This window comes from Bombina bombina, chromosome 1, assembly GCF_027579735.1.
Source record: "Bombina bombina isolate aBomBom1 chromosome 1, aBomBom1.pri, whole genome shotgun sequence".
Lineage (NCBI taxonomy): Eukaryota > Metazoa > Chordata > Amphibia > Anura > Bombinatoridae > Bombina > Bombina bombina.
Window position 1 is genome coordinate 1559617908 of NC_069499.1, and position 14904 is coordinate 1559632811.

Genomic DNA, 14904 nt, shown 5'->3' on the forward strand with positions numbered 1-14904 from the left:
AGAAAGAAAGAAAGAAAGAAAGAGAGATATATATATATATATATATATATATATATATATATATATATATATATATATATATATAATATCCCAAGAGGCAGCAGCACTCACGGTTACACAGTCATTATTTAGCCTGCCCGGGGTGCTTTAAACTGACAATATGAGCATCCAAAAAGAAAAGCACTCACCGGGTCTTATTCAGCAAAAAATCCTTTTAATTTGTGACGTTTCGGGGTTGCCCCCGTCCTCAGACAACAATTACAGGTATATACATTTACTCACCCTTTATACACAAACAAACCCGCTCCCAAGTGCAATCCCGCCGGCGGCGTACCGAAAGTCAGCTGCCGTGCGCAGAACCCTACGTCACCTGTTGCCATAGCAACCAGGACGCCTCCCGGCGGAATCCCTGTTATAGTAAAACTTAAAAAGTGCATTATTTACAAAGGCTGTATAGGAATCGTTATATGCTGACAAAACAACATGTCGTAATAATGGGCTTAGACATCATGATAATATTAAGTACCAAAACGGGGAAAATTATGCTTTATCCTAACACCGTAACTAACAAAAAAGAGCTAAACAAGCCACTCAATTTACTTTCTATTAGGTCTCTAGCCACTAAACCTACAGAAAAACAAACTATCAAAATCCATGAATCTAGGTTCAGAAAATATAAAAGCCAAAAATAAATAATATAAAAAAAATATAGAAATAAAAGCAAATATACTAAAAATAATAAAAGATACAAAGAGAACAAAAAGAAAAATCACCAAGTGAAAAATAAATGAAAAAATAAAATGAAATAAAAAATAATACACATATAGAATTAGAAAAAATATAAGGGTGATAGAATCAAGAATAATAAACAATAAAAATAAAAATAAAAATGAAAAATCAAAAGAGAGTGAAAACAAACATAAAAAGAAGAGGAAGAAAACAAAAAGAATAAAAAGAGGAGAAATAAAGGAAGAACCAAGAAACATGCAACAAGATGATATCAAAAAGAGGTATTTTACAAAAAGCAATGCCAATCTAAGTTGACATTCAGGCCCCTGGGGGCCATGGTGCCCAGATTGTAAATCCATTTAGATTCTCGCTGTAGTAGTATTCTACCTCTGTCACCCCCTCTTGTAAGAGGGGGCACATGATCAATGATGATATACTTTAGATCAGCAACTGAATGTTTCAATAGGGCAAAATGCCTGGCCACTGGTTGCTCAGAGTCGCCACGATCAATAGCTGTTCTTATCGCTGATCTGTGGTTGGCCATTCTTGTACGAAGATCGTCCACAGTTTTCCCCACATAAAACAAACCGCATACACAGTGTAACAAATACACTATGTATTTGGTTGTACATGTGACCCGATGTCTGATGCTGTAAGTCCTATTCTTGTAGGGATGTCTAAACACTTTACCAGTTGTTAATCCATTGCATGTTGTACATCCTAAGCAGCGGTAACAACCAGGTTTAGATTGCAACCAGGTCTCTTTCATATAACAGCCCCTGGGGTCTGTCTTGACAAGCTGGTCTCTTAAAGACCTCGCTCTCCGATATCCCATTCTAGGAGGTGCTGTCCCCTCAAACGGTAGATCCGGGTCTGAAGATATAAGAGACCAATGTTTACGTATGCTCTCAGCAATAGCTGGTTTGTCATCAAAGGTTGTGGAGAACGTCATTCTATTATCTTCCAAAGATGTTTCCTTGTAGGTTAGTAGATCCTCCTGCTGTAGCTTCAATGTATCCATCTTCTGTAGTGCTAGATCTTGTTTATTGTACCCCCTCTGAATGAAACGTGATTCCATAGTGTGCATTTGTTGTTCCCGAAGATCAGCTATGGTATTGTTCCTTGCTGTTCTCTTGAATTGTGATAAAGGTAGAGCACGTTTGAGGGCTGGAGGGTGGCAGCTGTGGGCATGTAGTAGAGAATTACGGTCTGTTTCTTTTGTGTATAGTGTCGTGCATAGTCGACCTTCTTTCTTAAAAATTCTCAGGTCCAAAAAATCCACACTCGAGCTGTTGTACGTCAGTTTGAATTTAATAGTTGGATGTGCTGCATTGACACTTGTAAACCATAATAGTAAATCTTCCTCTGTACCACGCCATATCAAGAAGAGGTCATCTATATATCTTTTGTAATGGGAGATTCTGTCATCCTGGAATAGTGTTGTTCCTCTCGTTTCGAATTCTGCCATGAACAAGTTGGCATATGTGGGTGCCACATTTGACCCCATGGCGGTCCCCGCAATTTGCAGGTAAAATTCCTTCTCGAACCGAAAGTAATTCATCTCCAAGCATGCTGTTAGAAGTTCCTGGATTACATCAACGGGTGGACCCACATACGGGTATTTGGCCAATTGCCTGCATACTGCCGCTATTCCCTCATTGTGAGGTATTATTGTATACAAGCTGGTCACGTCCATAGTGACCAGCAGGGTATCCTCTTGTATATCATTAATGGTGCTGAGTCTTCTTATCATAGCGCTTGAATCCAAGAGGAAAGAATCCATACTCCTGACTAATGGTTGGAGTATGTTGTCCAAATAGATAGCAATTGGCTGAAGCAATGAGCCTATAGCCGAGACTATAGGTCTCCCTGGGGGGGTTTCCATATCCAGCTTGTCAAGACAGACCCCAGGGGCTGTTATATGAAAGAGACCTGGTTGCAATCTAAACCTGGTTGTTACCGCTGCTTAGGATGTACAACATGCAATGGATTAACAACTGGTAAAGTGTTTAGACATCCCTACAAGAATAGGACTTACAGCATCAGACATCGGGTCACATGTACAACCAAATACATAGTGTATTTGTTACACTGTGTATGCGGTTTGTTTTATGTGGGGAAAACTGTGGACGATCTTCGTACAAGAATGGCCAACCACAGATCAGCGATAAGAACAGCTATTGATCGTGGCGACTCTGAGCAACCAGTGGCCAGGCATTTTGCCCTATTGAAACATTCAGTTGCTGATCTAAAGTATATCATCATTGATCATGTGCCCCCTCTTACAAGAGGGGGTGACAGAGGTAGAATACTACTACAGCGAGAATCTAAATGGATTTACAATCTGGGCACCATGGCCCCCAGGGGCCTGAATGTCAACTTAGATTGGCATTGCTTTTTGTAAAATACCTCTTTTTGATATCATCTTGTTGCATGTTTCTTGGTTCTTCCTTTATTTCTCCTCTTTTTATTCTTTTTGTTTTCTTCCTCTTCTTTTTATGTTTGTTTTCACTATCTTTTGATTTTTCATTTTCATTTTTATTTTTATTGTTTATTATTCTTGATTCTATCACCCTTATATTTTTTCTAATTCTATATGTGTATTATTTTTTATTTCATTTTATTTTTTCATTTATTTTTCACTTGGTGATTTTTCTTTTTGTTCTCTTTGTATCTATTATTATTTTTAGTATATTTGCTTTTATTTCTATATTTTTTTTTTTTTTTATATTATTTATTTTTGGCTTTTATATTTTCTGAACCTAGATTCATGGATTTTGATAGTTTGTTTTTCTGTAGGTTTAGTGACTAGAGACCTAATAGAAAGTAAATTGAGTGGCTTGTTTAGCTCTTTTTTGTTAGTTACGGTGTTAGGATAAAGCATAATTTTCCCCGTTTTGGTACTTAATATTATCATGATGTCTAAGCCCATTATTACGACATGTTGTTTTGTCAGCATATAACGATTCCTATACAGCCTTTGTAAATAATGCACTTTTTAAGTTTTACTATAACAGGGATTCCGCCGGGAGGCGTCCTGGTTGCTATGGCAACCGGTGACGTAGGGTTCTGCGCACGGCAGCTGACTTCCGGTACGCCGCCGGCGGGATTGCACTTGGGAGCGGGTTTGTTTGTGTATAAAGGGTGAGTAAATGTATATACCTGTAATTGTTGTCTGAGGACGGGGGCAACCCCGAAACGTCACAAATTAAAAGGATTTTTTGCTGAATAAGACCCGGTGAGTGCTTTTCTTTTTGGATGTATATATATATATATATATATATATATATATATATATATATATATATATATATATATAAAACACGGCCCGTGTGAACGGGCTTTAGGACTAGTTTCTCTATAATTTGCAAACTGATTATATACTCCAGGAGTAAACATAACACCTGTTAATATTTATGGTATTAAGGTTTAACCCCTTAATGACCGGACCATTTTTCAATTTTCTTACCCTTAATGACAATGGCTATTTTTACATTTCTGCAGTGTTTGTGTTTAGCTGTAATTTCCCTCTTACTCATTTACTGTACCCACACATATTATATACCGTTTTTCTCGCCATTAAATGGACTTTCTAAGGATACCATTATTTTCATCATATCTTATAATTTCCTATAAAAAAAATATAAAATATGAGGAAAAAATTGAAAAAAAACACACTTTTTCTAACTTTGACCCCTAAAATCTGTTACACATCTACAATCACCAAAAAACACCTATGCTAAATAGTTTCTAAATTTTGTCCTGAGTTTAGAAATACCCAATGTTTACATGTTCTTTACTTTTTTTGCAAGTTATAGGGCCATAAATACAAGTAGCACTTTGCTATTTCCAAACAACTTTTTTTCAAAATTAGCGCTAGTTACATTGGAACCCTGATATCTGTCAGGAATACCTGAATATCCCTTGACATGTATATATTTTTTTTTAGAAGACAACCCAAAGTATTGATCTAGGCCCATTTTGGTATATTTCATGCCACCATTTCACCGCCAAATGTCATCAAATAAAAAAAAAAGTTCACTTTTTCACAAATTTTGTCACAAACTTTAGGTTTCCCACTGAAATTATTTACAAACAGCTTCTGCAATTAAGGCACAAATGGTTGTAAATGCTTCTTTGGGATCCCCTTTGTTCAGAAATAGCAGACTTATATGGCTTTGGGGTTGCTTTTTGGTAAGTAGAAGGCCGCTAAATGCTGCTGCGCACCACACGTAAATTATGCCCAGCAGTTAAGGGGTTAAATTAGGTAGCTTGTAGGGAGCTTGCAGGGTTAATTTTAGCTTTAGGGTAGAGATCAGCCTCCCACCTGACACATCCCACCCCCTGATCCCTCCCAAACAGTTCTCTTCCCTCCCCCACCCCACAATTGTCCCCGCCATCTTAAGTACTGGCAGAAAGTCTGCCAGTACTAAATAAAAGGAGTTTTTCTTTTTTTTAATAAAAAAAAAATAAAATGTTTTAGCTGTGATGGACTCCTGCCTTAGCCCCAACCTCCATGATCCCCCCCCCCCCCCCAGCTCTCTAACCCTCTCCCCTACCTAATTGCCGCTGTCTGCCAGTACCCAATTTGCCCCCCAAAAAAGTGTTTTTTTGATCTTTTATTGCCATTGTAAATGTTTTCTGTAGTGTAGCAGCCCCCCACAATACCCCAACCCCCTCCCCCTCCCAGATCCTTATATATTTATTTTTTCCCCCCTCTTCCCTCCTCATTGGTGTCAGTGTGGGTAGCTAATCGCACCAGCGCGCGCACACGCATGCGCGCCCCCGCACGCTCCCGGCACCCGGCGTGCACATTGCACTTACAGGAGCCGGATGCCGGGTAGCGATGGGCCGCCCACCCGCCTCCCTGTTGCGCTCCCACCCACCAACGAACCGGCACAATCGCTACCGGTGCAGAGAGGGCCACAGAGTGGCTCTCTCTGCATCGGAGTCTTCTGAAAGGGTATTGCAGGATGCCTCCATATGGAGGCATCACTGCAATACCCTGAGAGCTGCTGGAAGCGATTGCGATCGCTTCCAGCACTCTCTTAGACAACTGACGTACCAGGTACGTCTATTGTCATTAACTGTAAGTTAATGCATGACGTACCTGGTACGTCAGTTGTCATTAAGGGGTTAAACCTGCAATACAGACACAGATTTAGCCGTTGTGATATATAACATCTTTATTAAGCTTAAAATTAAATAAAACCAAGTTTCATAAACAAACAGAAGTGCAACTTTAAAATACATATAAAAAAAAAAAACTGTAAACTGTATTGTCTGTATTGCACATATTACCCAATACAAAACTTTATCAGTTCTCTGTTAATAATTAAAACAAGTATCAAGTAACTCAACACAACAAAAAGTTTCTGCAGCTAGCACAGGCACAGCATAACTTAAACCGATACTCGTGGGTTATGCTTATTTCTATAGGAAGAATCAATTAATTGTTCACAGATTCGAAACATTTTCGGCAATGATATTAGCACTGCTCTAGAACTTCCAAACTCATTATCTACTTTTGAAGTAAAGGTTTATTAACCTGTTTTTATTTATGGTATTAAGGTTTGAACATGCAATACAGATTTAACAGATTTAACTGTTGTGGTGTATAACGTGTCTTTATTTATCTTAAAATTTTATAAAATTAAGATTCGTAAATTTGACAAAAGAGCAGTAATTAGATATGGATTGCCTTGCATGAAATGTTTTTGTCAGCAAATTTTGATTTAGTTTTAGTCATAGTCTTTTGACTAAAATGCCATTTTAGTTTTAGTCATATTTTAGTCATCAGAATTTCTTTAGTTTTATACTCATTTTAGTCTAGTTTTGGTCGACGAAATTAACACTGATGCTGTAATACATCACGTTAGTTTATATACTGCACTTATATAAAAAATAACTTTGCTGTCTATTGTTAATGTGTTTAACAGCTGTCAGCTACTCCCTTCCGGATAACATTGTTAGAGATTTCGGTTATGCGTCTATGAGTCCTGGGAGGGGCAAGAATAAAGTCTGTTCTTTATAGCCTCAGGAGGTCACTGCTGGCAAATAAAATCTACTTGGTTTCAGTTTGAAGCTGAGTCTTCTCCTGAATATTTATAGTAATACGAAGAAGGTTTTATTCTTAAATCATTTTTTTTTCTTCAAATTGAAAGTGTTTGAAGCTGGATCTGCATTGCTGCACACTTACCTGCATCGTCTGCCTCACTTATCTTCAGTACTTTATCACTTTCTGCCTCACAGTCTTCCTCCTAAAAGAAGAAACCCACATTGTAAAATACTAAAGTTTATTTATTTCACAACTACCTTATTGCTAAACCTAATGTGCTTAAAGGGATTTGGGAAAAAAAGCGCTTCTTTAGTATAAAACAATATGTTAAATCAAACAATGAAACAGATTGTGTTAAAAAAAAAAACCCAGCAAACATCTTGTTTTCTTGCTAAATGAGCACTTAGAAATTCTCAGTGTAGCCACTGCCTTTAGTTAGGTAAGCGAGCAGACATTACGGAACTTAAAGGGACAGTCTAGTCAAAGTTATGATTTTATGATTCAGATAGGGCATGCAGTTTTAAACAACCTTCCAATTTACATTTATCATCAAATTTGGCATTCTTTGTTGAAAGCTAAACATAAGACAAACTAATTTCTAAACCGTTGAAAATCGCCTCTTATCTCAGTGCATTTTGACAGTTCTTTACAGTTTAGTGCTAGTTCCCAGTGTGTTATATATAACATTGTGCTTACTCCCATGGAGTTATTTATGAGTCCGCACTGGTTGGCTGAAATGCAAGTCTGTCAAAAGCACTGAGATAAGGGGCAGTCTGCAGAGGCTTAGATACAAAGTAATCATAGAGGTAAGAAATGTATTAATATAACTGTGCTGGTTATGCAAAACTGGTGATTGAGTAATAAAAGGGATTATCTATATTTTTAGACAATAAAACATTTCAAGTAGACTGTCCCTTCAAACTTAACTTTCACATGATTATTGCAGCAAAGCCCTCTATTAAGCATGGGCAAGAAACATACTGCAGCTAGAGCAGATGTCTCCTTTGCCTTCAAGTAGAGACCCCAGCCGCCTTGTGAGACAGTAACTGGAAGTAATGGACCCTTCACAAATTAAGGTAAAAAAATAAAAGGTAAAATCTTTTTTTTTTTTTAAATGATGAATAATACAAATTGCACTGATTTCTATTAAGTAAAACCCACTGCTTAGTGATTATTTTATTACAACAATGAAACACATAGTTTTATATCCCTTTTAATTTCCATAAAAAAGCTTAAGATCTGTGCATATCCTAAAAGTGCTAATTAATTAAAAACAAGTTTGCATAAAAAAAAAAAAAAAAAATTACAAATTGCTGGCAAGTATTTTAAAATAGTTTTCAAAAATAAGTAAAAATACTTTACTAGTCATGCTGTCTGGAGCACTCTGCTCCACCCCCCACCCCCTTATCAGTGTTTAGACACAGGCATTGTATTTCAACTGAGTTCACAGCTTTTAGGCATGCTCCAGCAGATAATCCCTATGCACTTTTGCATTCTACCAAAACAACAACAACAACAACAATATATATATATATATATATATATATATATATATATATATATATATATATATATATATATATATATATATATATATATATATACACACATATACATATACATATACACACACACACACAGGTAGCCCTCAGTTTACGCCGGGGTTAGGTTCCAGAAGGAATGGTTGTAAATCGAAACCGTTGTAAATTGAAACAGTTTATAATGTAAGTCAATGGGAAGTGAGGGAGATAGGTTCCAGGCCCCTCTCAAAATTGTCATAAGTAACACCTAATACACTATTTTTAAAGCTTTGAAATGAAGACTTTAAATGCTAAACAGCATTATAAACCTAATAAAATAATCACACAACACAGACTTTACTTGCATTTTTCTGCAAACAGTTCTTTCTATACATTCCAATCTGGACTGATTTATAGACAGGAGGATCTTGTTCCTTTGAAATCTGCTCGATAGCTCAGGTCTGGTTAAACTGATTACTTTCAGCTTGCTTGGCTTTGCTGCAAAACAAGCGGACAGCTCCACCTACTGGCAATTTTAATAAATGCACTGCTTCTCAATGCTTTTCAATAGCAGTCACATGACTGGAAAAAAAGGTTGTTATTCTGAAACGGTGTAAATTGAACCGTTGTAAAACGAGGGCCACCTGTATATATATATATATATATATATATATATATATATATATATATATATATATATATATATATATATATATATATATATATATATATATATATATATATACACACACACACAGCCATAGAAGAAAATGTGGGGGGAGTTAGATCTGTACAATTCGGAATACCTGTGAGATGGTCTGCACAGTATTTACTAGATACCTGCGAGATGTTCTGCACAGTATTCACTAGATACCTGTGAGATGGTCTGCACAGTATTCACTAGATGCCTGTGAGATGGTCTGCACAGTATACACTAGATGCCTGTGAGATGGTCTGCACAGTATTCACTAGATACATGAGATGGTCTGCACAGTATTCACTAGAAACCTGTGAGATGGTCTGCACAGTATTCACTAGATACCTGTGAAATGCTCTGCACAGTATATACTAGATACCTGTTAGATGCTCTGCACAGTATATACTAGATAACTGTGAAATGCTCTGCACAGTATATACTAGATACCTGTGAGATGCTCTGCACAGTATATATTAGATACCTGTGAAATGCTCTGCACAGTATATACTAGCTACTTGTGTGATGCTCTGCACAGTATTCACTAAAGAACCATTCCCTTAGCACTGCACTCATGGTTGATTGTGTAGTTATATTGAGACTTTTTATATTACATATCCATAAGCCATGTGTTTGTGCATTACCACAAGACACATTGGGCTCTCTCCATATTCACTAAACTTGATTAAAAAAAAAATGTACTTATATCTGTTACTGGATTGAAAAAGTCCTACAATATTAACTAATACAATTAAAAAACTGCAATTACAAATTAAATTTCCCATATAGGTTTTATAACAGTTCTCACCACTTTATACAGGTCGTATTACATTCCAAACTGTGTGAACTAGGAGTAAAATCTCTATTTTAAAAATGTTAATGGTAATATGTATTGTTACTAGCTAATTGACGGGATGTGGGAGGGGCGAGTTATGGGCGTGTCCTGTGTTCCATTTGTGTGTTTGGGCGGAGCTCAGTCAGTCCCTTAAAACCAAGACACAGAGATGCTACAGTCCATTTATAGCATACTAAGGAAAGCACAGGGGCGTGCACGTCTAGAGCACTATATGGCAGCGGTTTGCAACAATGTTATACATATAGTGCTCCAGTCGTGTACGCTCCTGTGCCTACCTCAGTACACTCTCATGGAAAGGAGAAGGAGGTAATTTGATAATAGTCATAGAAGTGTTCTTTTGTTAAATTGTACTTTTGTTCTACCTGAGTCAAGACTTCTGTGTCTCTTAATGCAAACCTGGAACATATTTCTCTTCATATAATGTTCTAGAATCTCAGCTCTATGATTCAGATTAAGTGTAACATTTTAAAAAAACATCACATTTATTTTTATTATCAAATTCACTTTCTTCTCTTTGTATCCTTTGTTGAATAGAGGGTAGGTAGGCTCAGGAGGGTGCATATGTTTTGAGAACTATATGACAGCAGTTTTACAAGGCTGCTTTTTATCAATGTAATACTTGTGCATGAGCACTAGATGGCAACAGTTTTACAAGGCTGCTTTTAGCAATGTAATACTTGTGCAGGAGCACTAGATGGCAGCAGTTTTACAAGGCTGCTTTTAGCAATGTAATACTTGTGCAGGAGCACTAAATGGCAGCACAAACAGCTCCCATACAGCACTCTTCCTTCTTAGTTATGCTCTTCAACAAAGAGTACCAGAAGAACACAGCAAATTTGATGAAAGAAGGAAACGATTTAAAATAGTATTTCCTGTCAGAATAATGAAAGAAATATTTTTTTGTTTATGTCTCTTTAATCTCAGTCTAATCTTCATTTTCTCATTTGTTCACTTCTGTTTTCTTCTCTAATTTAAAATTTTTTCCCTCTCTCAGCTGTCCATATAACAATTGTTACTGACAAACACAAGGCCTGCGTGATCTATGTTGCCGCTTCCTGGCACCATACAGAAAATCTGACCTGCGCAGCACTTTTCATCTTGACCGCGCGTTCTCACGTTGTTATATTTTAAGCTGTTTCTATTGTACTTGCTCAGGCAGGGAAACATTTACTGAAGCAAGACATTTGTTTAACCCCTTAATGACCGGACCATTTTTCAATTTTCTTACCCTTAATGACAATGGCTATTTTTACATTTCTGCAGTGTTTGTGTTTAGCTGTAATTTTCCTCTTACTCATTTACTGTACCCACACATATTATATACCGTTTTTCTCGCCATTAAATGGACTTTCTAAAGATACCATTATTTTCATCATATATTATAATTTACTAAAAAAAAATAATAAAATATGTGGAAAAAATGGAAAAAAACACACTTTTTCTAACTTTGACCCCCAAAATCTGTTACACATCTACAATCACCAAAAAACACCCATGCTAAATAGTTTCTAAATTTTGTCCTGAGTTTAGAAATACCCAATGTTTACATGTTCTTAGCTTTTTTTGCAAGTTATAGGGCCATAAATACAAGTAGCACTTCGCTATTTCCAAACCACTTTTTTTCAAAATTAGCGCTAGTTACATTGGAACCCTGATAGCTGTCAGGAATACCTGAATATCCCTTGACATGTATATATTTTTTGTTAGAAGACAACCCAAAGTATTGATCTAGGCACATTTTGGTATATTTTATTCCACCATTTCACCGCCAAATGCGAGCAAATAAAAAAAAAAAAACTTTACATTTTTCACAATTTTAGGTTTCTCACTGAAATTATTTACAAACAGCTTGTGCTATTATGGCACAAATTGTTGTAAAAGCTTCTTTGGGATCCCCTTTGTTCAGAAATAGCAGACTTATATGGCTTTGGCATTGCTTTTTTGTAATTAGAAGGCCGCTAAATGCTGCTGCGCACTACACGTAAATTATGCCCAGCAGTGAAGGGGTTAATTAGGTAGGTTGTAGGGAGCTTGCAGGGTTAATTTTAGCTTTAGGGTAGAGATCAGCCTCCCACCTGACCCATCCCACCCCCTGATCCCTCCCAAACAGCTCTCTTCCCTCCCCCACCCCACAAATGTCCCCGCCATCTTAAGTACTGGCAGAAAGTCTGCCAGTACTAAATAAAAGGAGTTTTTTTTTTTTTTTTATAAAAAAAAAAAAATATTTTAGCTGTGATGGACTCCTGCCTTAGCCCCAACCTCCATGATCCCCCCCCCCCAGCTCTCTAACCCTCTCCCCTATCTAATTGCGGCCATCTTGGGTACTGGCAGCTGTCTGCCAGTACCCAATTTGCACAAAAACATATAAGTATTTTTTTCTTTTTTTCTTTTTTGGGGGTTTTTCTGTAGTGTAGCAGCCCCCCACAATACCCCTACCCCCCTCCCCCTCCCAGATCATTTTATATGATTTTAAAAAATATATATTCCCCCCCCCCCCCTCTTCCCTCATTGGTGTCAGTGGCCAGCTAATGCGCGCGCATGCGCGCCCCGCGCGCTCCCTGCGTGCACATTGCACTTCTAGGAACCGGATGCCGGGTAGCGATGGGCCGCCCACCCACCTCCCTGTTGCGCTCCCACCCACCAACGAACTACCGGTGCAGAGAGGGCCACAGAGTGGCCCTCTCTGCATCGGAGTCTTCTAAAAAGGTATTGCAGGATGCCTCCATATGGAGGCATCACTGCAATACCCTGAGAGCTGCTGGAAGCGATTGCGATCGCTTCCAGCACTCTCCTAGACAACTGACGTACCAGGTACGTCCATTGTCATTAACTACTTGTTAATGCATGACGTACCTGGTACGTCAGTTGTCATTAAGGGGTTAATTAGAGTGGTTATATGGGTGCCCTGCAATAAGGACACCTTGCAGGAATGCCAACATCTCTGTTCAGGTTGTGTTATACTGGGAATTGGTCGCGTTCATGTGAAGTGAAGCAAAATATAATAAAATATATATCTCAATTACAACACTATTGTGTATGCACATTTTTTTCTCACTCTCTCAAGTTTTTTTTGCCATTAAAATAACATCAAATTGATCAGAAATACATTCTAGACATTGCTAATGTTGTAAATGACTATTGTAGATAGAAACTGCTGATTTTTATTATCTACATAGACATACAGTGGCCCGTTAGCAGCATCCATCTGTCCTGTGTTCCAATGGCACGTTGTTTTGCTAATCCACATTTATCATTTAAAAAGTCTAATTGATCATTAGAAATCCCCTTTGCAATTGTGTTAGTACAGCTGAAAACTGTTCTGCTGATTAAAGAAGCAATAAAACTGTTCTTCATTAGACTAGTTGAGTATCTGGAGCATCAGCAATTGTGGGTTCGAATACAGGCTCAATATGGCCAGAAACAAAGACTCGTCAGTCTATTCTTGTTCTGAGAAATGAAGGCAAAATGTCTCTAACCAGAATAGAAAGAGGAGTGGGAGGCCTCGTGCACAACTGAGCAAAAAGGACAAACACACTAGAGTGTCTAGTATGAGAAACGGATGCCTCCCAGGTCCTCAACTGGCAGCTTCAGTAAATAGTACCCACAAAACACCAGTCTCAACGTCAACATTGAAGAGGCGACTCCTGGATGCTGACCTTCTAGGCAGAGTTGCAAAGAAAAAAAATAATATCTCAGACTGGCCAATTAAAAGAACAGATTAAGATGGGCAAAAGAACACAGACACTAGAAAGAGGAAGATCAGAAAAAAAGTGTTATGGACAGACAAATCTAAGATATAGCCTGATGAAACAGTGTGTAACACTGAGAAACGCGTTGCTGTTGTTTTTATCATTTTAATAAATTTTTAACAATTAGAATATTAACCTTCTATTTGCTGCCGACTATCATTTCCCACACTTGGGAACCATCCTTCCATTTGGAGCTTTGGATTCTCTCCCCAGGCCTTAGGACTTGTGGGACTGACCATCACCGTACAGAACTCTTCTGTGGTTTCTCTGGACTCTCCCTGGCGAGACGAGGATTCCGTTTCTACCTACTGGTCTACCGGACGACGTGTGGTTCCGGACTGCTGGTATTGCACATCTGTGCTTTACACTTTGTGAGTAGGATTCTTCTACCATTCCTGTATTTACATCTGAATTACCTTATGATCTGCACTATGTGGCGCCCTCTATTCTGATTTGTTTAAATCTAAGTTTGAGGTGTTTGGATCACAAAGAAGCACATTTGTGAGATGCACGCCAAATGAAAAGATGCTGGAGGAGTTCTTGACGCTATCTGTCAAGCATGGTGGAGGCCATGTGATGGTCTGGGGGTACTTTGGTGTTAGTAAAGTGGAAGATTTATACAGGATAAAAGGGACCTTGAAGAAGGAAGGCTATCACTCCATTTTGCAACACCAGGCCATACCATGTGGACGGAGCTTGATTGGAGCCAATTTCCTCCAACAACAGGACAATGACCCAAAGCGCAGCTCAAAACTATGCAAGAACTATTTAGGGAAGAAGCAGTCAGCTGGTATTCAGTCTTTAATGGAGGGTCCCACTCGGTCAACAGATCTCAAACCTATTTAGCTGTTGTGGGAGCAGCTTGACCATATAGTATGTAACAACTGCCCATCAAGCAAATCAAACTTGTGGGAAGTGCTTCAGGAAGCATGGGGTGAAATCTCTTCAGATTACCTCAACAAATTGACAACTAGAATGCCAAAGGTCTGCAAGGCTGTAATTGCTGCACAGGGCCGGATTGGCCTACCAGGATACCAGGAGATTTCCCGGTGGGCTGCAGCAGCTGGGGCTGGAAAGCTACAATTTAAAGGGCTGACTAATGGATGCAACTGGGTTGTAGAGTGCCTATATAACTTAAATCTGACATTTTTATTTAATACAAAGTAATATTATTTAATTCTGAAAAAAATACTGGGGAAGGAGTGTCCCAGTAACCCCCTTTGAAAAAAATGGTGCATGTGCATTCTACCGACTCAACGGAAAATAGGGCTGGTCTTTATATTTTTCCAGGGCTGCTT

The 14904-nt window shown here is 38.1% G+C and overlaps 1 protein-coding gene across 4 annotated transcripts in view; it reads right to left on the reverse strand.

The window, feature by feature from the left end:
• The window catches only part of MXRA7 (matrix remodeling associated 7), a 110706-nt gene that overhangs the window by 44762 nt on the left and 51040 nt on the right, over window positions 1–14904 (reverse strand). For all 4 annotated transcript variants that reach the window (XM_053709511.1, XM_053709535.1, XM_053709520.1 and 1 more), the window contains exon 2: window positions 6929–6989. In XM_053709511.1, coding sequence (XP_053565486.1) covers window positions 6929–6989 — 61 coding nt within the window. The remainder of the gene's footprint in view (window positions 1–6928; window positions 6990–14904) is intronic.